The 27630-nt window shown below is 51.9% G+C and overlaps 1 protein-coding gene across 3 annotated transcripts in view; it reads right to left on the reverse strand.

Moving 5' to 3' along the window:
• The window catches only part of EPHB2 (EPH receptor B2), a 193191-nt gene that overhangs the window by 30486 nt on the left and 135075 nt on the right, over positions 1-27630 (reverse strand). For all 3 annotated transcript variants that reach the window (XM_066270150.1, XM_066270149.1, XM_066270148.1), the window contains exons 4-5: positions 12822-12977; positions 10884-11219 (exon numbers count right to left, since the gene is read on the reverse strand). In XM_066270150.1, coding sequence (XP_066126247.1) covers positions 10884-11219; positions 12822-12977 — 492 coding nt within the window. The remainder of the gene's footprint in view (positions 1-10883; positions 11220-12821; positions 12978-27630) is intronic.

Below are 27630 nucleotides of genomic sequence, written 5' to 3' on the forward strand. Positions count from 1 at the left end.
GTGTGTGAGTGAGACAGAGACAGAGACAAAGAGAGTCAGAGAGAGGAACTGACAGACTGGAAGGGAGAGAGATGAGAAGCATCAATTCTTTGTTGCAGCACCTTAGTTGTTCATTGATTGCTTTCTCATATGTGCCTTGACCGGGGGGCTACAGCAGACCGAGTGACCCCTTGCTCAAGCCAGCGCCCTTGGGTTTAAGCTGGTGAGCCTTGCTCAAACCAGATGAGCCCGCGCTCAAACTGGCGACCTTGGGGTTTCGAACCTGGGTCCTCCGCATCCCAGTCCGATGCTCTATCCACTATACCACCGCCTGGTCAGATTTTTCTTCTCTTTTTAAAAATTTTATTTATTCATTTTAGAGAGAAGGAAGGTGGGAGCTGGAAGCATCAACTCCCATATGTACCTTGACCAGGCAAGCCCAGGGTTTCAAAAGGGCGACCTCAGCGTTCCAGGTCAATGCTTTATCCACTGTGCCTCTGCAGGCCAGGCCTCACACCCTTTCTTTTCTTTATAACACTAATATCATCTTAGGGGAGAGACTTTGTCTCTCTTATTCAATCCTTTATTCCTAGTGCCTGGAACAGTATGTGGCTCAGAGTAGGTGCTTGGTTGATATTTACTGGAGGAAAGAAGACAAAGCAGGCTCTCACTTTTTCTAGCCCCCGCCCCCCCCCCCCTTGAGGAACCAGGCTGAATCCATTCATCTTGGGGCTGGACCTGAAGCAATGGCTTTAGGTAAGTAGCCAGGGAAGACTGCACGGCTTGTACGACAGGTCCTAATAACTTGCTCTTGCTCAGACCCCTGTGCCCACCTGCGATCTGACCTGCTGACATGACACGGGGCTTCTGGCCGGCCGGCCAGCCTGCGATGCCACAGCAGTTGTTGATTACTGTGCTCGCATTCCCCAGGGTCTGCAGCAGGAATACTTTACCCGAGACAGGACTCCTAGAATTCCTGGCTGATAATAGAATAGCTGTTTTAAGCGTTTGTCTCTTTAACCTGTAGCAACATAGTTAACTCTCAATGATCTGACTGCAATTCTGGGTGACCTGATCATAATTCTCACAATAGAATTTCCACAAAGAAAATGATTCCAGAAAAATGAGCCTTTGTTTCTTTCCGACTAGACCAAAGCTCTTAGGGAGTCGCGTGGGACAGAAAAAAGGGAAGGTTGAGAGCTGGTGCTAGGGCGGCACTTTTCTGCGAAGGAAAGGTTCTATGGCCAAGAGTCTGAGATACACAGAGTTCTAGACTCCTGCTGGTGAGGCTCACACAGCACACTCCATTCAAGGCTCTGAGAAGTCCTGCAGGGGAAAAACCTAGTTAACCTTGGTTTAACCTGGCAGTCTAAGTCTCATTTGGCTTCAGAACCCCTTTTGCACAGAATAGTTATTAATGTCTTTTGGAACCAGTGATCTGTAGAATATATTTTGGAACAAACAAACAAACAAAAAAAACAGGTCCAGGAGATGTTATATTTTTTCCTTGAACCCGAGAAAAGCTTCTTTCTAGGGTGGCAGTTGGCTGCTCATTCATTTTCCCTTGATTCAGCGGAGATATAGCAGCACCTACCAGCAGCCACACAAGCAGATGGAGTAGGGGTTAACCACCTCGTTTTACAGATGAGGACAGCGAGAGTCGGATCACGTCTTGCGTTCAGAGTACCTCAGTTCACAGGCAGCAGTGCTGGGACCAGGATCAGGTTGGCACCAGGTTGTTTCTTTCTCCCCCTGATCACCCAGCCCTATTGACCAGCGGGATTTTGGCAGGCAGGGGCCAGGCCTTGGGACTGGCGCTGTGGAAACATCTAATCACATACCTGCCATTGCAGAACTGCCTTGACCCCACCTGTGGTTGCCTGGTGGAACCCAGTCCTAGCCAGCACTTGGGTTAGCAAGATGGTAAGAGCCTGGGCCTCAAATCAGGTAACCCAGACAACCTACCTCACCCCTCTGTACCTCAGTTTCTCCTCTGTAGAATGGGGACAATGGCAGAGATGTTGGGAGGTTAAATGAAGACTTGAACATAAAGAACTTGGCCCAGAGTAAGGAAGGGGTCAGGGGATGTCAGTCATGTGTAGCTGTCTGGGCCACTCAGACTCTCAAACAGCAAAGCGAGTACCAAAATGTTTAGCAAAGACTGTTGAGTGACGGTGGTGATGGTGGTGTGGGGAAGAAGAGGCAGCTTTCAGGGTTTAAATCCCAGATCTCTTATGGCCAGGTGATTGTGTGGCCTCAGGCACGTTCCTTAGCCTCTCCGAGCCCAAGTTCCTCAGCTATAACAGGGGATGTAGCAGATGCTGCTCACTGCCTACCACATATCTATTCTTTCCTTTTCAAATTAACAAAACCCTGGTTTTCAGCTAGGCACCTTGTGCCCAAATACTATTTCCCAAAACTCTGGCAGCTAGAAGTGACCATAGCACAATGTACTTGCCTAGGATATAAGCTGAAGTGTGGGACTTCTAGGAAACCTCCTTCAAAGGGAAGAGTTCTACCCTTCTCACTCTCCTTCTTCCATCCTGTTGCCTGGGACATGGAAGTGATAGCTGGAGTTCTTGCAGTCATTTTGGCCCAAAAGGACAAGAACCTGCATGCGGAGAAGCCTGGATCCCTGATGACTCCATAGAGCTGTCCTAACTCTTACCCGGTGACATCCCGTACACATAAGAAAAACAAACCTCTGTTTTGTCTAAGCCACAACCCTAGATTGGTTGTATTAATCGCCTCCTTATATCTACACCCTTTTCCCTATAACTTATGTGGTCCCCACTCAGTCTGACTCTGGGCTTTGCCATGTGACTTGCTTTGGCCAATGGAACATAAGAAAACATGATATAAGCAGAGACTTGAGAAAGCCTTTTGCATGTTTCTGCCAGCTGTCTTGGTTCCCTGTGATTGCCCAAGAAAGAACATGCCCAGGCTGACCTGCTTGATGCTGAGATACACGAAATAGAGTTGTTGTCCCAGTTCTCCGTCACGGCCACTCCTAACCAGCTGACAGCAGTCAACCCCAAACATGCAATAAAGCCCTAACAAAATCCAAAGAGCTGCCGACTGACTCGAAGGAGCCAGAACGCAAACATGTGAATGCTCCCTGCTAAGTCCCATCCAGCCCATCCAGAGACTCTTGCGCTAAATAAGTGCTTTTTGTTTTTACGCCATTGGTTTTGTGGTTGAATTGTTAAACAGCATTATGGTGGCAATGGTAGTTATTTTTCTTCCTGTTACATGCAGCCAAACCCAATCTTAACTGCTATTCTAGGCCAGCAATGCCTCCCTGCAGAACGCTTGGGAGGATCAAAGAGGACGATGTATTCAGAGGGCTCGGCCCAGAAGGGAGGGAAGTGCCCTCTTTCTCTCTCTTCCTTTCCCCAGGCTTGGGGCTGGCCAGGGGCTTCCTTGGCCCGGTTCTCTCTGATCCTCTCTGCCCCAGGGAGAGAAGTAAATGAGTACATGCCCATACCAGTTCTAGAGACAGAGACACTGTATGCCCACCCCTCAGGAGGGCAGGAGGATTAGAGGAGAATGGTAGCAGAATGGGCTTTGGAAAGCTAAAAGTCTTTCCATAAGAAAGCCATGTGGGTGTGTTACCTGGCCGGGCTGTTGGAGATCAGCTCTGCCAAGATCTGCTGTGTGATCTTGGGCAACCACTGAGAAATCTCTTCGGGCATCAGTTTCCCCCCTCTATAGAAAGAGGTGTTTGCACTGGCTGAACTCCAAGGCCCCAGCCAATGCTGATGGTCTTGACTTTGACTTATGTTCCCTTTTGGGATTGGCAGAATAACGGCCCCCAAGGATGCCCACGTCCTAATTCTGGAATCTGTGAACACATTACCTTACAAGGCAAAAGGGACTTTGCAGATGTGATTAAGGTTATGACTCTTGAGACGGGGAGATTATCCTGGATTACTCAGATAGACCCAATCTAATCACTTGAGTCCTTAAAAGAGGGGAACTTTTCCCAGCTGAGGGTCAGAGACCAGAGAGCTGAGGTGTGAGGAACACTCAATGCCCTGTTGCTGCTTCTGAGAGGCCGGGGGCCACGTGCAAGGACAGGAGAGAGGCTAGCTCCCAGCTGACAATCAGCCAGGAAATGGAGACCTCCCTCCTATGACCACATGGAACTGAATTCTGCTACCACCCAGATGAGCCAGGAAATGGGTCATCTCTTGGAGCTTCAGAAAGGAACAGCCTGCCGATACCTTGATTCTAGCCTGATGAGATCCGGACTGGACTGGACTCTGGATCTACAGAACTGTAAGAACTGTGTATCACTCTAAGTTGCGTTGTTTGAAGTATTTTGTTATAGCAGCAATAGGAAATTAACACACCTTCTGATTTCATTTTCAGCCTAGCTGTATTATCCACCTACTATGTCCTAGGAGCTTTGTCTGCATTATTGCTAATCTGGCTAGCATCTGGCAAAGCGGTAATGATAGATAAGTGCCCATTTTGCAGGTGAGAACATTGAGGCTCAGAGAAGTGAGGTCTCCTATTAGACCCTGGCCACACAGCTTGGAAAGGGCCATGCTGGATGAGGGCCAAGTTTGCCAAGCCCAGAACTGATGCCCCTTCTTCCCCGTGACCCATCAGCACATGGCGACGTGTGTGTTTGTGTGTGTGTGGCTTCCTAATGGGTCAACCTACTGTTCAGTACAAGTGGCCCTGAAGGCTGTAGTCACCCAGCCAGGCTGTGGTGGGGATGGGCCCATTCGTACAGCCTGCTCGACCCCTTCTTGACCCACAGAAAAGGCTTGGGTCCAGCGAATACTGAGCCCTGAGTATGCAATGAGTATACATAATTATTAGGCTCTGCCACTGACTGCCTGGTGACCACGGGCAAGTCCCTTAACCCTCTGTGCTTTCCTTTCTTACCTAAAAGACAGGCTAATAACAGGACCTACCTCACAGTGTTGTTGTGAAAATTCATCATGAAGGACTTGGAGGGATGTCTGGCACATAGCAAGCACTTGGTAAATGTGAGCTATTACTATGATGAGGGTGATTGGAGAATGATCTCTGCTTTTTGAGAGCCTGCCTGTACCCAGAAGCCTGTGAGGCACCTTGAGACTGTGAGCTCACAGCTTCCCAGCAGTCCCGCAAGGACAGAAGACAGAACCCACGAGGAAGACGCGGGCTAAGTAACTTGTCCATGGCTACGTGCTGGTGAGCAGCCAGGCTTGATTCAAAGCCAGATTAGTTGGCTTGATGCCAGAGCCCTCTTCCCACCCGCTCTGGAAGTGAGCAGAGGGACGGCTGCTCAGAGCTTGCTGAGGGTGAGACCGTGCCCTGGGCAGCGCTGGTGGGTTGCCAAGGACTGGATGCAGCCCCGAGGACGAGCCCCAGATGACTGGTGTGCTGCACACACCCCAGCTCTCCATGGCTGTCTCTGCCTTCTTATTTAGATCTCAGCTTAAATGTCACCTCCTCAGAGTCACTCCTCTGACACTTGCCCTGAGGATTGTCCTCCTCCCTCCTGTCCCTTTCTGGTCTTATTTGTTTGTGTCAAGGACCACAGACTCTGGACAGCCAGACTGAATCTTGGGTCTGTCCCTTCCCAGCTGAGTGACCCTGGGAATCTGCTTGACCTCTGTCTGCCAATGCCTGTTTCCTCATCCTTTGAGTGGGGAGACACAGTCCCGCCTCCTTCCTAGGGGAGGTCCCTGAGAAGGCTCATGAATACAGGATAGAAAGGTGTTCTGGAATGGCGGAGTGTGGCTCAAAGACAGCATGGTGGCTTCATGAAGTCAGAAGACAGCAGTCCCCAGAGAATGCCAGGCATTGTGCGCAAGGGCCTGTCACTTGCCCCAAAGGAATACCTTTCCCTTTTAAGGCAACAAGGTAGATATTTAGATATTGAATTTTAGGGTCTGATTAAAACTGAGCACTGACTGCATCTGTCTGGAAATCAAGTTCCCAGCCTTGCTTTCCAGCCTTATCATACTTCCCCACAACCCCACCTCACTCCATGCTCCTCTGAGCCCTGCTGCAAATGCTCAGTGAGCATTCACGGTGGTGTGCCCCTGTCCAGGTGCTGGGAAAACCACAGTGAGGAAAAACAGACCCACCGTGTACCACGGTGACAGTAGGGGAGAGACGGGAAGGAAATGATCGAAGACATAAGGCAAAAACCTCAGCCTCAGGAACTTGAGGGCCATGGTGCTAGGTAGGGCATGTGATCAAGTCAGGAAGGTCAACGAAGATGAATTAAGGTCTGAAGGAAGGTGGGAGAGTGGGGAAGCACTCTAGGCAAAGGGAACAACATATGCAAAACCCTGTGGCAGGCCTGACCTGCGGTGGCGCAGTGCATAAAAGCATTGACCTGGAACGACGAGGTCACCGGTTCGAAACCCTGGGCTTGCCTGGTCAAGGCACATATGAGAGTTGATGCTTCCTGCTCCTCCCCCCTTCTCTCTCTCTTCCCTCTCTAAAATGAATAAAACAAACAAACAAACAAAACAACAACAACAACAAAAAACCCTGTGGCAGGAGTCCGATGCTTAGGATCCTGATGCTTAGGAGGAACAGAAAGGAGGAGTCTCCCTCCACCTGCCTCCTATGCTTCCCTCCCCGGGACGCCTCCTTCCCTGCATGGTTCCATCTCTGTTTGCTAGAAGCCTCTCCATCCTTCCAAACCAAGCGTTCCAAGGCAGGCCTTTCTCCCCTCCCCAGGAAGAAATGGTCTCCCCTGCCTGTGATCTCCCTCACCTCCATGACCCCTCCTTGGGCCCTCAGGCCGTTGTATGTAGACTTTGTCCATGTCTCATCTTCCCAACCAGGACATAAATCTGCAAGGATGGGACCTGTGTCTTGTCCCGTGTAGACTTGGAGTCACGTGATCTTGGGTTAAAGTCCTAATTGAGGCCATTTAGTAGCATAAAGGACTCCACTTCTCTGGGCTTCCATTTCCTCATCTGGCAAAAGGGGCATCATGTGGTGAGGGCATGGCATGGCTGTACTGGCAATGGGCTCTGGGCATTCATGAGAGTGGGGCTTATCTAGGGGCTTGGAACAGAGAGGAGGGGAGGGTAGTTATGATCCAGAAAGGTTCAGGGATTTAGACTCCCTTAGACTGGAGTTTTCCAAATTTGTCTGTTGGTAAGAAACACTTGAGCCTCTTAATAAAAATGCAGATTCTTGGCTTGCTCCTGGGGTTCTGATTCAGCAGGTCTGGGCGGATTCTAGAACCTGTATTCTGAAATGCTCTCGTATACTTCGACACACAATTTGGTGGGGAAAGCAAGGCCCAGCAGGAGGAAGTGATTTTCACGAGCGTGACAGGTTGGATCAGTTATCTCAGTTCTTCCTCTCTGTAACAGGATTATGTACCCACACCCTTTGCCAAGTAAGTCTGCAGGGCTCATTTACTGTGGGCGACTGTGCCACAAGCAGAGACATGTGTTTGTGTGGCATGGCTTGGCCTGGCCACTTGTGTTCCCACCATTCATGAGAGAAATAAGCCTGGGTGGCTGCTGGTCCAATGAGAATGAGGAGACATATGGAACAGACTGAATCCAGCCCACATTCTGGAGACCTGCCCAGCACAGATTGTGCAGATTAGCTAAACCCTAGCTGACCTACAGACTAGTGAGTGAGAAAATAAATGTTTATTGTTGTAAACTACTGAGTTTTGGGGTGGTTTTGTTATGCAGCATTATGGCAGCAATTACTGACTAATACACAAAGATCACCTGTCAAATGAATGGTAAAGCTGGGATGCAGACTCAGGTCCCCTGTTCCCAATCCAGTACTTGTTTCTCACTGCTTCTGTCCCTTGATCTTGAGGGCTCCCTGGTACCGTCGTCTCTGAAAGCCCCTCACTTCCATTTTGCCCTATCTCTATTCTCTGGGAGCCTTCAGCTCCGGACAAGGGGGCTCCACCCCAGTAGCCCAGACTCCATCCTCGTGGCTAAATGCTGAGGCTTCTCAAGTAGGTAGTCCCATCCTCAGGGCTCCCAAATGGATGCAGAGAAGGCCCCCACAGCCAGGGAAAGACATCCAGGGGCTTTGAGGAATTCTAGCTTCTCCCAGTTGAAGAGTTCCCTTCTCTCCTCTCCCATTGGGAGCCTGGCTTCCCGACCTCGGGGGTTTGTTGAGCAGGAAAGCCTCACAGCTGAGGCTTCACAATCTGTTGGGTGTCTCTGCCAACAGCTGTTGGCCTTTGAGGTTCTCTTGGATTGCACCTTGAATCAGCTCTGTCTGGACCCCAGTCTGGGTGGGACTTAAATGCACCCAGGGCCCTTCAAGAACTGCAGGCACACACTCAAAACATGCCCTTTCCACCACAGCAATACCACGAACATTCACAAACAAAACCACACTCCTTCTCAAACACAAATGTACAGACAGGCCGACCACATTCAGACAAAAAACTCCTGTCCAAACAACCATCCCCACCCCATGTCCCTCAGATTCAGATGAAGCCATGCTCCCCAATGCAAGTGTCAGTAGGGAGTCACACACCAAGGTCGCATGCAATCTCAAATACAGTCACCCAAACAATAAGGCATACCCATACCTTCTCCAAATACGCTCGCTCACAAGCACAATCAGACCCACAGTCACACTCAAGCTTCTTTGGACATACCCCACATTTAGCCCAAGCACGGGAGTGTGTCAGACCTAGTTAATTCCTGCCTCTTGTCCTTCCTGCTTTGTGACTCTACTTTTCTGAGCATCATCCGTAAAACGGGGACGCAGATGCCTCCTACTCAAGGAGACCAGGGGAATGCAGTGAGGTCAAGCATGGAAAGCATCCCTCAACCAGGTAGAATGGGTTGCGCTTTGTCCTTCCATGTCCATTTCTTTCTATTGCTCCCCTTAAATTTCTTTCTTTTTTTTTTTTTTTTGTATTTTTCTGAAGCTGGAAATGGGGAGAGACAGTCAGACAGACTCCCGCATGCGCCCGACCGGGATCCACCCGGCACACCCACCAGGGGCCACGCTCTGCCCACCAGGGGGTGATGCTCTGCCCCTCCGGGGTGTCGCTCTGCCACGACCAGAGCCACTCTAGCGCCTGGGGCAGAGGCCAAGGAGCCGGCCTAGCGCCCGGGCCATCTTTGCTCCAATGGAGCCTCGGCTGCGGGAGGGGAAGAGAGAGACAGAGAGGAAGGAGGGGGGGGAGGAGTGGAGAAGCAAATGGGCGCTTCTCCTATGTGCCCTGGCCGGGAATCGAACCCGGGTTCCCCGCACACCAGGCCGACGCTCTACCGCTGAGCCAACCGGCCAGGGCCTCCCCTTAAATTTCTATTGAGCCTTTAAACGACAGGTCAAATCCTGCCTCCGACAGCAAGCCTCCCTGGACCTCCACCACAGAGTGCTTACTGTGTGGGCCCCACCTGGCATCCAAAAGATAAACTGAACAGCCCACTCACTTTTTTTCCTGGGACCTGGCCACCCTGGGCTCCTCCTTGGACAGCACCCAGATCACTCTCATAGCAGGGGCATGGCAAGGACTGCTGAGTGAATAACAGGGGCACATTCTCAGTGCCAACCGCCAAGGTTTCCACCCACAGGTACCAGAAGGTCCTTGAAGATTTCATATGGCCCTTGGCTGAGGGATGAGGCTGCAAGTGTCTCCTGGACCTGGCCATATGGCGATCTTAGGTGACACACTGAGGACAGTGGTCTTGGTGGAGAGAAGGGGCGAACACCTAAGTGCAGTGGACTGAAGGAATCGGGGGTGGGGGAGGCTGCATTGCTTGGCAACTTTTCACTGTGAAGGAAAGCAGGGTGGAAGAGGGAGGGCGACATGGGGTCACAGAAAGGGTTTGTGTGTGTGTGTGTGTGTGTGTGTGTGTGTATTTTTCTGAAGCTGGAAACAGGGAGAGACAGTCAGACAGACTCCTGCATGCGCCCGACTGGGATCCACCCGGCACAAGCACCAGGGGGCGATGCTCTGCCCCTCCGGGGCGTCGCTCTGTTGCGACCAGAGCCACTCTAGCGCCTGGGGCAGAGGTCAAGGAGCCATCCCCAGCGCCCAGGCCATCTTTGCTCCAATGGAGCCTCGGCTGCGGGAGGGGAAGAGAGAGACAGAGAGGGAGGAGGGGGGGAGGGGTGGAGAAGCAGATGGGTGCTTCTCCTGTGTGCCCTGGCCGGGAATCGAACCCAGGACTTCCACACGCCAGGCCGACGCTCTACCACTGAGCCAACTGGCCAGGGTCTCACAGAAAGGGTTTAAGGGTACGCGTAGGGAGAAGAATTTTGGTGGAGTTAGACTGGGGAGGGCAGGAAGTTCAAAGGAAACACCTGTGGAAACTGCTGGATGTGCCCTGGAGTCTGTCTACCCACCTCCCGTTGTGATAAATTTAAGTTAGGCTGGGCGAGAGTACGCCTGCCATCCTCCTGTGTGGGTCAGTGATGCCGCACGACCAAGTTCCTTTCAGTAGAAGGCGCACAGAAATGATGGGGTGCACCTCTGCCTTTCTTGCTTAAAACACTTCCCTGCGGGGGTCTCCTCTCTCCGGGCCTTCCCGCAGGCTAGAGCACAGACCTGCCTGCGACACAGCTTCTACCAGGGCCAGCCGGTGGGGAGGCAACAAGACCCAAGGGGCCTGGCCCCTGTCTGCAGGCGCCCGCTCACCCCGGACGCCTCCACGGGAGAGAAGCGCAGTCTGTGTTCTCCGAGCCGCCCAACCCCGGGCCATTTTGTCGTAGCAGCTTCGCTTTCACCTTCAGTTAACACACGTTCAGCAAGTGACAGCAATTATTATAAATACCACTACAATGGCAACGCTCTCCCAGGTGGCTGGATCACACACACAGCCTTTGAAAAGAGGAAACCACAGATGTGAGGGCGTCTTTAACGAGGGCTGGCAGGATACCCACTTGGCACAGCGTGGCGCAGCGCTGCCCCCGGAGCCTGCCTTTGAAGTGCTTACCTGCTTGGTTGGTGGTAATGTTCACGGAAGCAAACTGAGGCGAGAAGGGGCTCTGGTCGGTGACGCCATTCACGGCCTGGATCTCGAAAGTGTACTGGGTGTGGGCCAGCAGGTCACTGATGTAAATGCGGGGCTCGGTGAGGCCCAGCTGGCGGGGCGCGTACTGCACGTTGTCCCCACAGCGGGTGCAGGCGCCCCGGCCTGAGCCGCAGCTCTTACAGATGATGTTGTAGACGAGATCCTCACGGCCTCCCGAGTCACGGGGCGGGGTCCACTCTAGCATGAGTGAGGTCTCGTTGACGCTGGAGATCACTGCCTGGGGTGCAGAGGGGATGGCTGGGGAGGGGGAGGGGAGTCAGTCAGTGGAGGCCGTGGGGATATGTTTCTGCCCTGGCTCCAGCCCATGTCCTTACCCCCAAGACTTTCTCCAAATACTTTCTCCTCTCCACCCACCAGAGATATTTCTAGGGCATAACTCTCATGCTGCTATATATCTGCTTAAACCAGGGGTCCCCAAACTTTTTACACAGGGGGCCAGTTTACTGTCCCTCAGACTGTTGGAGGGCCGGACTATAAAAAAAAAACTATGAACAAATTCCTATGCACACTGCACATATCTTATTTTAAAGTAAAAAAACAAAACGGGAACAAATACAATATTTAAAATAAATAACAAGTAAATTTAAATCAACAAACTGACCAGTATTTCAATGGGAACTATGGTCCTGCTTTTGGCTAATGAGATGGTCAATGTCCAGATCCATATTTGTCACTGATAGCCCTAACAAGTGATAGGACGCGCTTCCGGAGCCGTGACGCATACATCTCACGTCACTGGAAGTAGTACTGTACGTGAGCGACACCATACTTTACTCCTCTCACTGACCACCAATGAAAGAGGTGCCCCTTCCGGAAGTGTGGCGGGCCGGATAAATGGTCTTAGGGGGCCGCATGTGGCCCGCGGGACGTAGTTTGGGGACCCCTGGCTTAAACCTTTCTCCCTGGACGCCAATCTCCTTGGTGTTTGTTATTAGGGACAGCCTTTTGGTGTTGGAGGTTTCCTCTTTTTCCTTAGAACAGAACCTAATTTTATTCAGGTGGCAATATGTCTAGCTAGAGACTGTATTTCCCAGCCTCCTGCCATTAAGTGCTGGCTGCTGATTATAGCGGAAGTTGTGGGTTAAAACTTCTTAAAAGGAGAGAGTTGTAGAACACCCCTTTATCCCTTTCCTTCTTTCTGCTGCCGAGAACATGTGTGATGGCTGGAGCTTCGGCAGCAATGTTGGACTATGGAGTGGCATGAAGGATAGAAACCGCATGCTAGGAATGACAAAGCAGAAAGGAAAAGCCAGGTTCCAGAGAACTCCATGGATTTACCATATTATCCCAGGACTGCCCTCTCTATGGGCTTCTGTTATGTGAGAGAATAAACCCTTACGGTTTATGCCACTGGGGTCAGCTCTCAGCTGCCTGCAGGTGAATGGCACTCCAATACAGGGGTTGTAACACTGCCCTCGTAGTCACCCTTTCTTAGAGAGCGTTGGCCTGTGACTCAGGCAGCCGCTGCCAGGTTAGAACACTGGGCAGCCTTATCTGCTACAGACACCACCTGTGTTGGTTCTTTCTCTGCCAACCCTGCCATTCTCTGTCCCTTTGTGAAGCAAGACCTTGACTTTATCCTCCACGTGACTTAGCAGAAAGGGGGTGAGGAGCCAGATGCCAGCTCCGTGGTGTCTGCACGCTGGCAGCACGACTGCCTCAGGGACTACCACAGGATGGTCCTTTTCCAACCAGTTTTCTATCTCGCTTCCCCCAGGTATTGGATGATCGTCACTCAGGAAAGGCTGGCTGTAGCCGGACAGCCGCCCAACCTTGGCTCTAGGCTTTTCTGCAAGAGACTGTGGACTCAGACGTCGCCTCAAGGGGCCCCGGACGTACTTGTGCAGGGCATGTCCAGTGGGTCCAGGTCTGCTCGGTAGTAGCCATTGCGGCAGACGCAATTGGTGGCCCCTTCTGAAGTGGTCCGGCTGTTGATGGGACAGTGGGTGCAGGCCTCGTCCCCTTGGTTGGCCTTAAAAGTTCCAGATGGGCAACCTGCGAGAGAAGACAAAGAGAGTCAGTCACTGAGTAAACCAGTAAACTCAGAGAGGACCACGCAGTCTCATGGAGGGGACAAGCAACATCTCGAGGGGCCATGCAGCCTTAAGGAAGGGGCCAGGCAGTGTCACTGCTGAGAAACACCACTTCATGAAGTTCTTGGGATCTCCACTCTCCCATGAAGCAGTCCTAGCTGCGCCCAGAAGGTCCCGGGCTACCTGCTTTCTGTCTCTAAAGCTGTCTATGTGTTCAGCGGGGGGGGTCTGCAGACTTTCTTACCTACTTCAGGCTGGCTGGGCCACAGCCGATAGGATCAATCCTAGAGGTCCATGGCAGTACTCATGGCCTGGTCTTGCTTTCTAATCGCTGGTTGGGCACTGTTCCCTATGACTAGAGTCCTGGGTTCCAGATGATCGAGATGATTACATGACAGTAGAGAAGTCCGAGCACAGCATGTCGAGAGGCAATGTGGTAGAGAAGGCAAGAACGCTGGCTTTGGAAGCAGACAGACCTGAGTTTGAGTCCCAGCTCGGCCCTGTACTAGCTGTGTGGCTCTAGATAAGTGGCTTAACCATTCTGAGACTCAGTTTCTTTATCTGTAAAATTATGACTCTAAGGTCTATTTCTCTGGGTCATTGTGAGCACTTGGCACATGACATGAGGCTTTGCACAGTATATAGTAGCTGTTATAATAGCAGGTGTTTGATCAGTTTATTGAATTACAGGGGTCTGCAGTACTAGGGACAGCCTGAGGAGGGCAGTGTTTGCACTTGGTGGGCATTAAGCCATCTGGGATCTCACAGGTCTTTGGCCTCCTTCCCTGCTCTGGGGGATGCTCAGGATTGGGTTCAGGCCCTGCAGCTCAAAGCTTAGGTTCTACAAGAGGTGAGCACTCCTGTGTAGGCCTGTATGCTAACCCACCCTATGCTTCCTCCTGGCCCTGGCCTGGGAATCAGGAGACCTGGGCTTAGGGCCCCTTTCCTGGCCTGCTTTGTTTCCCACTTACTGGGGTTCATAACCCCAGCTCTGCTGCGGTGCTTTGGGGGAGATCATGCAAGGCGTAAGTGAGAAGGTGGACAGGAAGGGCTTTGCAAGGGGCAGGTTCCTCCTCGGGACGACATGTGGCTAAACCGTCCACAGGCCAGGGCTCTCACCTGGATCACACTCCAAGCTAGAGAGCTCTGTGTGACCTTTGGTAAGCAGCTCCGCCTCTCTGAGCATCGCTTTCCTCATAGACAAAGAATTAACATAAATTTCCCAAATTGTTTCTCTAGCCCCAGTCTTTAAGCTTATCTTTCAGGTCTAAGTCTTTGTAAGATTTTTTTTTTTTTTTTTACAGTGACAGTGAGAGAGTCAGAGAGAGGGACAGATAGGGACAGACAGACAGGAATGGAGAGAGATGAGAAGCATCAATCATTAGTTTTTCATTGCGACACCTTAGTTGTTCATTGATTGCTTTCTCATATGTGCCTTGACTGGGGGGCTACAGCAGAGCAAGTAACCCCTTGCTCAAGCCAGCGACTTTGGGTTCAAGCTGGTGAGATTTGCTCAAACCAGATGAGCCCGTGCTCAAGCTGGCGACCTCGGGGTCTCGAACCTGGGTCCTCCACATCCCAGTCCGACGCTCTATCCACTGCGCCACCTCCCAGTCAGGCTCAGGTCCAAGTCTTAGCAAATCAACCCTTCCCAGCCCTTCAACCAGCTTGAGCCTTAGAGACCCCATTCTCCTTGGTGCTTACATTTCTTGAGTTCAGAGGGCTTTACTCCCCTGTCATAATTATTCATCAAGAGGGCTCCTGGCCACGCTCTCAGCTCCCCCAGCTGCAGCCATGTCTGATTCACAATTCCTTCCCCTGTGCCTAGCTACAGAACCTGGCACTCAGCAGACACTCCCTATAAATACTCCTAGAAACTGCCTGCTGAAGTGGAAAGAGTTTGGGCTTTGGAGGCCATGCAAGTAGAAAGGCAGTGAAGAATGGTGGTTAGCATACAGGCTGCCTGGCAAATCCCATTCTACCTGTGCCAGCAATGTGACATCAAGCAAGTCACCTAAGCTGTTCCCTCATCTGTAAAATGGGGACAGTAGTGTCTACCTCCTTGAGTTGTGGTGAGGATGACATTTGGTTGTTATGGCAAAAATGTCTAGAACAATTCCTGGCATTATTAAGCTATCTGGTTCAAATACTAATCTGCTGGGTGACCTCAGACAGGTAGTTCAGCTTCCCTGAGCTCGTTTTCTCACTGATAAGAGCACCTGCCCCATAAAGTGGCCAAGAGAACTACAATCAATGAGCAGTACCGGCCCACAGTTGGGAGGAGTTAGGAGTTGCAGTTAAAATCTCAGGGCATGCCACTAGGAGACGGCACCCCCACTCCTAGGCCCTACTTTGTCTGCCTTTAGCGGAAGGTTCCAGAAGTTGGTAGTCATCCTAATCAACAACCACCTGACTGATGCCATTCTGACTAGGCCCTGTGGGGACAAGAATCAGCTCCAGCCCAGTCCTTAAGGAGCTGCCAGGTGAGGGGGAAGACAGGACTTTGACACACTGACCAGGCTAGCGTGCCAGCAGCCAGGAGGGCACTGAGTGCCTCTGGGGACTTGTTAGGGCTTCAAAACAGGGCTCTAGAGCATCAATAGGAAACGGCCAACATTTATTGAGTACTTATGAAATGTTGGCACTGTCCTAAGGACTTAACTCGTAATAAGTCATCCAAGCCTCACCCAGCCCTATGATGGAGGTAATATTACCACCCCCATTTTCAGAAGGGGGAATGAAAGCACAGAGGTAAAGTAACTTTCCAAGGATGTGATGTGGGCTTACAGTAGCAGAGCTGGGATTCGATCCCAGGTGGTCTGACCCTAGGGGCCACTTCCCTAACCACCGCACTACACCACCTTTCTGGGACTTGCATTGCATCATGGTCCAGGAGTGCTGAGCAGGGATTGGCAGCTCCTGCTCTGGGTGCCTGTCCAGGGCTCTCTCCATTTTGCCGCGCCGGCTCTGGCTCCCCTGCGTCCGCCTCCCCTCCCTCCCTCTTGCCTTCCCGTAGGCACCAACCTTTCCCTGCTGAATGGAGGAAGGGGCAGCCCCAGCTCTAGTTGAGTAGTTGACCTCTCTGAACCTCAATTTTCTCTACTGTAGAATGGGGACACAGGACCCGCATGTGAGGTTCTAGGACCATCTTGATGGATGCCAAAGGGTTTTGGCTCCAAGACCAAGATCCTCCTGGCTCCCCCTCTGGTGAGAGCCTGCCCAGCTTAGCATGCCTCTTCCATCTGCTGGCAATTCCCTGGGCCTGGCTGGTGGGTGGCTGCCCACTCTCCCCTCTGCACCGTGCCAGCCCCTCCATCTGGACCGCCTTCCCGGCTGTCTTCTCCCATCACCAAATCCTGGTCCCCTCTGAGACTCCCCAGGCTGCCTTCTTCAGAAGCTTTCCCTCATTAGGTGTGCTGCTGGCACCCCTTGGCCCTCCCACTGGGCATTCTGCGGTTTCTGTATCTCTTGGCACTGTGCTTCGTAAAACCCTTTCTTCTGTTGTCCCTCTCCCCTCCCACCCCCTGCAGCCAATCAATTACCATGTCTTCCCTCCTCAGCAGTGCCCTGTCCTGGCTCCTCTCTGCTGCCCCACCTACCCCCTCCTCAGCTTCTCCTGGCCATCTGGCCTCCTCCTGCCCACCCTCAAGAGCCAGCTTTCCAAAGTGCAAACTTTTCTGTGTCACTTAAACATCCACAATGGCTTACAATGGAATATTATTTGGCCAGAAAAAGGAAGGAAGGACTGACCCCTGCTACAATACGATGAACCTTGAAAACATTGTGCTTAGTGAAAGAAGCCAGTCACATGGCAATGACCAAAGTGTTATCCCTCGATAGGGGATTGGATAAAAAAAAGGTGTGGTACATGTATACAGTGGAATACCACTCAGCCATAAGAAATGATGACATATTGCCATTTACGACAACATGGATGGACCTTGAGAACATTATACTGAGTGAAATAAGTAAATCAGAAAAAGCTAATAACGATATAATCTCACACATAGGTGGGATATAAAAATGAGACTCAAGGACATAAATCAAACTGAAGTGGGTACCAGAGAGTGGGGAAGGGGGGGTCGGAGGGAGGGGAGTAAAGAGGGATAAATATATGGTGACAGAAAACGATTTGACTTTTGAGTGCTGGGCACACAACACAATCAACAGTTCAAATGCTATAGAAATGTTTATCTGAAACCTATGTACTCTTTTTGATCTGTGTCACCCCATTAAATTAAATTTCTAAATAAAAAAGAAAGAAACCAGTCACAAACGGCCACATAGGATATGCTTCTACTTATGTGCAAATGTCCAAAATAGGCACACCCATAGAGAGAAAGTAGAGTAGCGGCTGCCAGGGGCTGGGGAGAGCAGAGGATGGGGAAGGATGCTAATGGGAAATAGGGCTTCTTTCTGAGGTGCTGAGAATGTAATAAAATTGATTGTGGTGATAGTTGCACAATTCTGAGTATAGTAAAAATCACGGAATTGTACAATTTAAATGGGGGAATTGTATGATATGTGAGTTACATCACAATAAAACTGCTGTTAAAAAAATCCACACTGGTCCCCTAACCTCCTCACAGGGCCCTCTGGGAGCCCAGGGCTGGCACGTGCCCAGCTCTCAGTGCCCACCACCCCGAGCCTGTGCCTGACGGCCTACACAGTCAGCGGCATACGTCGCCTGCCCCCAGGCCCCCTCCACACCTCTGGCCTTTGTCGATCCTGCCCTCGTTACCTGGAATGCCCTCCCTTTGTCATAAGGTGACCTCTTACATCCTGACTCTGCACAGGTATCACCTCTTCTGGGAAGTCTTCCCTAAGACCCCATGCAGGGTTGAGGTGAGTATTGTAACTTCTTACTTAGGAATCTGTAAGTACCTGGCTGGACTGTAACCTTCTAATACGAATTCGGCTATCCAGTGGGTGATGGGTGGGTGAGTTGAGGAGTGCCAGCTCAACTGCCTTGTTTGACATTTGAGGAAACTGAGGCCCAGAGAGGAGGAGCAGGCACACATGGCTCCTCTCTGATGGCAGCTGTACTGTGTAACTGTGGGGTGTGCTGGCCTCAGCTCCCATCAGTCGCCTCCTCTCCCACAGCGAGTGAGTGTCTGGGGCAGCTGCCATCCACAGAGCCCGGTGCCCTAGGGGGCCACGCTTCTAGCTTCTCAGCTGGCCAGGCACCCGTCCTGCCAACACCTGAGTCTCATACAGAAGTGGGAAGAACACAGCGAGACCTGAAGACACAGACTTGGCAGCTGCACCTCTGATAGGTGTGTGGGCTCAGGCAGGTCCTTGCGGTCTCTGAGACTCAGTCTCCTCCAGAAAGGGAGCTGTGATACCTGCATGCTTACGATGTGGTGAGAGCCTCTGAATGGGTCTGCCTGCCGGCTGATTGTCTGTGCTCTGACGAGAATGAGTCAGACCCACTGTACCCTACTAAACTTAGCAACGGCACCTCACAAGGCACTGGAATTAATCGACACACCGAGCCCTGGCCCATAAGACCTGCAAGCTTGGCTCTGTGTCTTCCTATGACTTCTTGCTACTCTCCTCACTACTGTGCACCAGCCCCTGGTCATCATGAATATTCTCACCCGGGGCCTTGGGCCATGCTGAACTCCCTGCCTGGACTGCTGTCCCTGCTCTGCCCATGGCTGATCCTTTTCAACCCTGAGGGCCCAGCTTAAATATCTTCTGAAACCTGACCTGTGGTGGCGTAGTAGACAGAGCATCGACCTGAAATGCTGAGGTCACTGGTTCGAAACCCTGTGCTTGCCTGGTCAAGGCACATAGGAGAAGCAACTATGAGTTGATGCTTTCTGATCCTCCCCCCTTCTCTCTCTCCTCTCTCTAAAATCAATAAGTAAAATCCTTTATTTTAAAAAAGATTTTAGCCCTGGCCGGTTGGCTCAGTGGTAGAGCATCGGCCTGGCGTGCAAGGGGTCCCGGGTTCGATTCCCGGCCAGGGCACACAGGAGAAGCACCCATCTGCTTCTCCACCCCTCCCCCTCTTCTTCCTCTCTGTCTCTCTCTTCCCCTCCCGCATCCAAGGCTCCATTGGAGCAAAGTTGGCCCAGGCCCTGAAGATGGCTCTATGGCCTCTGCCTCAGGCGCTAGAATGGCTCTGGTTGCAGCAGAGCAACGCCCCAGATGGGCGGAACATCGCCCCCTGGCGGGCATGCCGGGTGAATCCCAGTTGGGCGCATGCTGGAGGCTGTCTGACTGCCTCCCCGTTTCCAACTTCAGAAAAATACAAAAAAAAAAAGAAAAAGATTTTATTTATTGACTTTACAGAGAAATAGGTGGGGGTATGAGAAGTATCAACTCATAGTTGCTTCACTTTAATTGTTCATTGATTGCTTGTTGTATGTGCCTTTGGAACAGGCAAATCCAGGGTTTTGAACTGGGGACCTCAGCATTCCAGGTTGACGCCCTATCCACTGTGCCACCACAGGTCAGGCAATAAAGAAAAATCTTTAAAAAAATGTCACTCGGAGAGCCCTCCCTGACCACCCTGGCTAAAGCGATTTATTACAATGTCTGTCTCCGTTTGTTTCCTTTATTGACCTTCATCACAATGTTTCATTACAGTTGGCCCTCCAACAACATGGGTTTGAACTGCACAGACCCACTTACATGCATATTTCTTCCAATAAATACAGGCGGCCCTTCATATCCATGGGTTTCGTTCATATCTGTGGATTCAACCAACTGTGAATGGAGAACAGTATTTTCACATTCCCAATGCAATCAAAAATAGTTTTCCATCTGAGGTTGGTTGAATCCACAGATTTGAAGGGGTGACTGTAGAGTCAAAAGTTATAGGCAGATTTTCAACTGTGCGGGGAGTTGGTGCCCCTAACTACGGTGCTGTTTAAGGGTCAACTGTATGGAATTATAAAACAGCTTATAAACGTGTTTGCTGTCCCTTCCCTGCACTGGAAGGACCTGGAGAGGGGCAGAAGAGCAGAAGAACCGGGTTTGTCTGGTCTCGTTGGGTTCCTAGCTCATAACGGAATGGTGGGAACACATTAGGTGCTCAATATATATTTGTTGAATGTACAAATATAGCCCTTACAGAATGTTGTGAGAGTAAGACAAGGAAGTGGATGAGGAAGTACTTAGTTGAGTAGTCCATTATCATCTCAACTTCATCAGGCCGCATGGATGCTCAGATCCCTCTCCACGTCTCATTTGTTCTCCCCATAGATCTCCCCAGGGGCCTGTCCACTGGGGTGACCTGCTCATCCTGGTTTTCAAACTGCAAGCCCCGTATCCTGGAAACACCCTCCGTCTCAGGCAACCGTCCTGTATACTTCTCCATCGCCATCTGTCACCTCTCTCATCTGTTTGCAGTTCCCGCGATGGCCTGGCTGCACACATACACTGGTCCTGTTGCCTGAATGCCCTTCTCCCCCATCATCTTGTCCCCTGGGATTAGTGAGTCTGACATGGGCACCTCTGGGAGGCCTGGCCTCTGCAGGGAGTACGGCAGACAACTCAGACCTCCACTGCAGGGCGCCAGACACATGGCTCTGTAGGCAGCGGTGGCTGGGGGAGGGAGGGAAGGAAGCCCTGATTTGTTGTGATTGCTGATTTCTGTGGGGTAAATGCTCCCACCAGGGCAAATTTCCAGCTACCAATTTGAGATAACTGAGTTGGGAAGAAATGCCCACAGTTGGCTCTTGTGAGCCAAGCTAGCACAAACCTGCTCCATCCCACCACTGGACCTAACCTATATGTGACTTCTCCGTGTTCTGCCCACTGGTCGGTGAACCCTGGTTGGGGTAGAGGCTGGATCTTTAATCTCCATTTGCCCAGCACCTAATACAAGGTCTGGCACATAGTAGGTACTCAGTTAATTCAGTTTTCTGAATGAAAGTAGCTCTGTCTCCCCAGCTGGAAAGCGAGAAACTTGAGGGCAGGGGCTGTGGGTTTGATAGGTTCATATACAGAGAACACTTAGAACAGATATTAATAGCAAGTGTTATGTAAATGTTAGTTAGCTATTATTATTCATCCAGCACATAATGACAATAATAATTCTCGTTTATTATGTGCTTTCCAAGTGCCAGGCCCAGGACAAGTGATTCACATGAATTTTCTCACTAATTCACACAACCACCCACTGAAGTATCATTATCACTCCCTACTTTACAGATGAGGAAATTGAGGCTCGGGGAGGTGAGTGATCACGCCAAGGTCAGATAGCTTCTAAATGGCAGAGCTGAAGGTTGACTGCAAGTCCTTGCGGTTCCAAAGACCTCGTGCCCAGGTACTGCCGGACTCAGAAATTACACAGTGGCTGAATGTCAGGACTGGAGATCATCTTGTCAGGCCTCCTGAGGGGATGGGGCTTGAAGGGGTCTCTCAGGAAGGGAGGGGTAAAGCCTGGGCCCCAAATATAGGACTTGGGGCCAAAGCAGCCGGCCAGCACTCGCCTTCTGCCGATGCCCAGAGCCTTTGGCCAGGCAACCCCAGGCAGCGATGGCAGCCGGCCGGGATGTGGGGGAGGATTACAGGGAAACAGATTTTCTCCCGCCTGCCCCTTGGGCTCCGGAGATAGGTGATAATTGACCGAGTGAGCCCTGAATCAGGCCAAGGCAGGGCTCCATCTGGGCCTGGCACAGAGGGGCCGCTAATTGGCACAGGGTGATCCTCAAAGCCTCCCTGGTTGGTTTGCTGCTCTCCTCCCCCATCTCCTCCCAGAGATTCCAATTTACTCTCCAAAATGACTGATGTGACAGTGAAGTCAAGTTCTCGCCGGCCCAGCGTGGCAGGCCTTGGGCGTGGGGAAGAGCTTTCCTGTCTTCTGGGTGTCCGGTGGTTCTAGGCAGGGGAGGGTTCACCACAGCTGAGCTCCGGCTACTGGGAACCTGAGCGAGAGGTTTGATGACATTGAACCTGGGTGTGGATGGTGGAGCTGGCCACCAGGGCTAAGTCCCAGGCCTGCCTCTAGCTCAGGGATCCCCAAACTTTTTACACAGGGGGCCAGTTCACTGTCCCTCAGACTGTTGGAGGGCCAGACTATAAAAAAAACTATGAACAAATCCCTTTGCACACTGCACATATCTTATTTTAAAGTAAAAAAAAAAAAAACAAAAAACGGGAGCAAATACAATATTTAAAATAAAGAACAAGTAAATTTAAATCAACAAACTGGCCAGTATTTCAATGGGAACTATGGGCCTGCTTTTGGCTAATGAGCTGGTCAATGTCCGGTTCCGTATTTGTCACTGCTAGCCGTAACAAGTGATATGACGCGCTTCCAGAGCCGTGAAGCGTGCGTCCCGCATCACCAGAAATAGTACTGTACGTGAGCGACGCCGCGCTTTGCGGTGGTCTCACTGACCACCAATGAAAGAGGTGCCCCTTCTGGAATGTGGCGGGGGCTGGATAAATGGCCTCAGGGGGCCGCATGTGGCCCGCGGGCCGCAGTTTGGGGACCCCTGCTCTAGCTAACAGTGTGACCATGGGCAAGTTACTTAACTCCGTGCCTCAGTTTCCTTCTCTGTATAATGGGATATTTGTTGCAAAGATTACATGAGGTAATACAGAGATAGCACTTGCAGCAGGGCACGCCTGGTTTGTATTAAGTGCTATACGTGTTTGCTGGTGTCTTCCTTTATCCTTAGTCCACTACTTGCTATGTGCTCAGTCCTGGGGATACAGAGACAAATATGTAGTTCCTGCCCTCAGGTCTCTGGGCCTAGTTGGAGAGATGGTGAGTGATGAATTTATTCAATAGGCATTTATTAAGCCTCGATTATGTGCCAGGTGCTCGGACATAGAGACGAAAAAGCTCAGGGCCTGCCTGTAAGAGGGGGCTGGAATACCTCCTTTAACCAGGCCCAAGTGCTGGCTGCTGTGAGTGGAGGGGCCAGGGACTGGGTTCTGGGCTCAGCAGTGCCAGGTGGTATGAAGGGCAGATGGCACACTTCCCTGCCTTGGGATTGCCAAGAAGTTCTGGGTTTGGGTCGGGGCAAGGAATTTAGCTGGACAGAGGAAGGCATCTTGGGCCTGGAGCAGGAGGCCTGGGCTCAGCTGGCTGTGGCAGCCCCTTGCTCTGTAAGCCCACGCTGGGCTTGGGTAGGACCATCTCTACAGCCTCTTCCAGCTGTGGGACTCTGGCTGTAGACAGGCCCTATGTTCTCCAGAACTGTGGAAAAACTGATGTGTGTATTTTCTGGGGCTTGTGCTGTGCGAACGTCAGGGCTGAACTTGTGTTGTTCTTGTGGCTAAGTGGGCGGGGCTTGGGGGTCTCCCTCATGCAAAGCAGCTTTAGCATTTTGCAAGCTTCTTGTTTTTGCTGCTGAGGTTGAGCCAGCAGAGTCGGTCCCCCTGGTGGGGCTGGGCAGGGTGCCCGAATCTCTGGGCCATGGGCAAAGCCACACTGGAAGCAGGCGGCAAGCTTCTGGAATAGAAGGAGCTTCTAATCCATGTCATGAACGTGCCTGCCCAGTGCTGGGCCAAGAGCTTCCCTAGCTGATACCCTTGTCCAAAGCCACTCAGGGAGTTAGGGGCAGAGCTGGTGCCTCCACAGTCCATGTTCTAACACATGCCTCCAAAGCCTTAGTGTTTCAGCTTGTTGAAAGTGCTCCTCCCTGCCCTTCCCCTTCTCTTTCTCCCTGGAAAGGGGGGCCCTGCTTGGCTAGGTTAAGTCCAGGGAGTGCCTCAGGGTCATTCCCCTGTGGTAGTTGCTTCTATTGGGACCACCCAGGGGATGTCAGTCATCTTGCCTCCCCCATCACCTCCACATGCCCAGATGCCCCCTGCCTGCCCCTGCCGGGACCTGGGCAGCAGCTGGCAGGAGTCAGAAGACAGCAGCAGGAACTGTGTTAACATACCTCTTCTTTGCCTGGGGGGGGGGGGGGACCAGGGCTGCCCCAGGCCAGCCTCCACACCAGACGTCTGCTGAGTCTCTCCTCTGCTTGGAACCCATCAAGTGGCTCCCTTGTGTCAGTGGCCAGTCCAGCCTCAGCTCTCAGACCCTCTCAGCTGCGTCCCAGGATCCTGTCATGGTCGGCAGTGTCCAGCTCCCCACAAGGTGTGCTCGGTCTCACCTCTGGGCTTTTGCTCAGGCAGTTCCCTCTGCCTGATATGCTGTTCCAGCGCCAGCCTGGCTAACTTCATTCTATCCTTCAAATCTCAGCTTCAGCCTAAATGACCTTTTGGTCCTTCTCCCAGGGCGGGGTTTGGGGCCTCTGTCCTGTGCTCCTGAAGCAGCATCACATTGCGCCCTCCACTGTATGATTACACGGTCGTAATTCTCTGCCTCCCGCATCAGCCTACGAGCCTGGTGACAGCAGGAACCCACAATGTCCGTCGCCTCTCAGCGCCAGTGTTTGGCCGAGAGGTGATGGACAGGAGGTCTCAGGAAGTGTTTGCTGACTGACTGATGCTCAGAAAGGTGGAATCTTGTGCTTAACGGTCACTCAGCTTGTATCTGGACTGGAGACTTTGTTCTAAGCCCTTGCAGCCCCCAGACCATGCCAGAGCCCCCAGAGCTCCTCCCTGCAGCCCCAGGAATGGCTCTCAATGCATCCTACCTTCCTCCTTCTTGGCATTTGGTTAACATCTGTCTCCTCTTGTCCCACTTTCCCACCCGCCCAACTGTGAGCCACATGAGGACAGCCACCATGCCAGACCTGTTCATGCCTGGTACAGAGCCTGGCAGAGAGCAGGCCTGTAGATCCATCCCTTGGCCCCAAGGCCAGAGTGACCAGAACGTTCATGACCACTGTGTCTCTTGACATCTCTTAGGTGGTAGAGTTCAGTCTCCTGGGGGAGTCAGGCCCTGCACCCACAACCACTAAAGGCAGGTGAAGGGATTTCAGGTCTAGCCCTCCCAGCCCCTGGATCCTAGGTTAGGCCCCCAGACCAGGATCTGGCCCGCCTCCTATCATGCTATCCCTACACAGGGGCTGGGAGCTCCCGCCCGCCCAGCAGGCAGCCCCATTCCTCCAATTTCCTCCCAATTAATCAAGCTCTGAACTTTTTAATTATCTGCCTGCGGGGTGACTCCCCACTCTGGTGAAGCAATTAAGGACATTTCTAAGTGCTGTGTGCCTGCCGGCAGGCAGCTTTGACCAGGACTTGATGGAGGAGGTGAGCGGAAGTAGGAGGTGACAGGACGGGTGGACAGGAATCCCCCTGGGCCACAGAGCTGCCATGAGGCTGTCCTAGGGACCTGGCCAAGGCCACTCAAGTGATCAGGGACTACACTGTCCAGGGACACCCCCCCCCCCCCCCCCCCGCCCCAGTGTTCACTCACCAGCCCTTTCTCTGCAGCTGGAATCTGGTTTCCCAGACAGTTTGTTAAACAGGCACCGGATTAGGTGCTGTACAATCTTACTGTACCCTCCCCTTGACCCCAGGAGTAGCAAAAATAATTATCTCTATTTGACAGATGAGGAAACAGAGGCTCAAAAACATTAGGCAACTCCAGAAATGTAGCTGGGATTTGGAGGCAGCTCTGAGTCCACATCCACTTCAATCTGTTCTCTTAAAAATCAGTGCTCCTGTCGAAGCATCCAGGAGCACTAGGAAAGGGGGTGGGTCGGGGAAGCCTCTGGGGGAGACGCCACCCAGACTTGATGAAGGACACAGGCTCTGCACATGTGGGGCTGCCGACGGGTGAGGACGCTGCAGGCAGTGGGGACAGCCCTTGCAAAGGCACAGAGGCATGACACAGCGTGGTGTGTGTCTGGGGAGCTACAAGTAGTTCAGCATCATCGAAGCATGAAGTCAAGGCTGAAAGATGTGGGAGAGGAGGCTAGAGAGGCAGGTGGGGGTCTGGGTCATTGGAAGTCAGAATATTCATGATCTTCTGGTTCAAACTTCTCATTTCATGACAACAGAATCCACGAGCCAGGCATGGACAAGTGACTTGCCTAAGGTCACACAGCAAGCTATTGGCTGATAGAGCCGGGGCTGTAGCCCAGGAGTCCTGATGCCCAGACTAGGGGGAAAGACAGAGGGAAAGAGGAGCGGTAGCTGTCGGATCACTGCAGCAGCCTCCCGACTGCTGTCCTGGCTTTCGCCCTAGCCCTCTCCCCTCCCCACTTTCCTCTGGCTGCCGTCAGCTCTCAACATATCAGTCAGAAGGATCCTGCAGATCAGAAATCAGCTGTGGGTTGCTCCTCTGCTCAAGGACCTTCAACAGCTCCCATCTCACTTGGAGTACAAGAAGCTTACAAAACCCCCTTTACCTCTCTGCTTAAATTTATTGATATGCATTTTATTCCTTCTTGTAATTGTATCCCTTTTACCTCTCTGAACTTACCTCCTACAACCCTCCCTTTTGTTCTCTCTATTCTAGCCATACTGGCCTCCTGGCTGTCTTGGCGGACATCAGGCCACATCTAGTCCCAGGGCCTTTGCACATGCAATTTCCTTTGCCTGGTTCAAGTCCTAGCTCAGCTACTTCTTCATTATGTCCCTCTCTGAGCTTCACATCTTTCTTCTATAATTGAGGTTAATGCTGCAAACTCTACCTTCCTCCCTAGGCTAACATGAGATTCTAGTAAGAAAATGGGGAACAAATATAGCTTCCCAAAAGCGCTCCCTCCAGTGTGAGGTTACCACTGTAACAGGGCTTATATAAAGGTCCTCACTGGGTCCTTGACAAAACAGGCCCCCAGACCTTATGCTGGATCAACATGCTAGAGCCTCCCAGCCTGTAATCCTCTGGCCTCACAGATGCTAGAAAAGCGAGTGTTAAATAATAATCACAATGTGCCTGAGGGGAAACCGGATGTGTTGGGAAAGCTTGACACATCTGGCAGGGCCAAGCCTGAGTCCCCCAGCACATCTGGCTGCTGTATTGACAGGTGGTATAGTGGGTCGGTGAGGAAGGGCCTGAAGGGCCCAGTCGTGGTGCCACAAGGGGGTGACGGCCGGTTGGAGCTGGGGAGCATCTCCCAAGCTGCCATGGGCCGTCACCCCCTGAGGGTCCTCCCAGCAGGCCATCCACTGTACTTTGGTGGCTTTGTTCTGAGGGGCCAACTTAGGATCCAGAACATGGGCTGCCAAATCCCCAAATCCCTGCCTTATTTTGACAGCGCCAGCCACCCCTGCTGGGGCATGGGGAGCCTGGGAAAGCCCCTCTCCTCTCCAGCTGGGGGGGTGTATTTTTGGGGTCACCTCATGGAGCACTTCCCCTTCTATGGGATCCAGAAATGTGGTCATCAGCTCCACCTGAGGGAGCCCCCCTAGGCTGAGACTCGCCTCCTTTCTCCTCCCACCTGCCCCAAGAAAGCCATGGTCATTAATAAAGGACACAATTAGCTGTCAGCAGAGAACATATCTGGAATTTTTTACCTGCCCATGAGCTCGGTTAAGGCAACAAACCCCCGGACCCCCCCGGAGAAGCAGCTGCCACACACCTTTCAGGGGCCTCTACGCCTGGCCCAGGGCAAGAGGGGGCCTATGACTTTTTCAGAGTGGGTTCCGCAGGCCTGGGCCTGTGTAGGGCAGTTTTTTTTTCCAGGCCAGTGGAGAAAGTGACAGAGTAAGAGAGATTTCCTAGCAGAAGTTGTTTTTTTTCAGCCCAACAGGTCATACAAATCCTATACAATTTTCTCCCTGTTCCTGTGCTGACTTTGGGT

This window comes from Saccopteryx bilineata, chromosome 3 (genome assembly GCF_036850765.1).
Source record: "Saccopteryx bilineata isolate mSacBil1 chromosome 3, mSacBil1_pri_phased_curated, whole genome shotgun sequence".
Classification (NCBI taxonomy): domain Eukaryota; kingdom Metazoa; phylum Chordata; class Mammalia; order Chiroptera; family Emballonuridae; genus Saccopteryx; species Saccopteryx bilineata.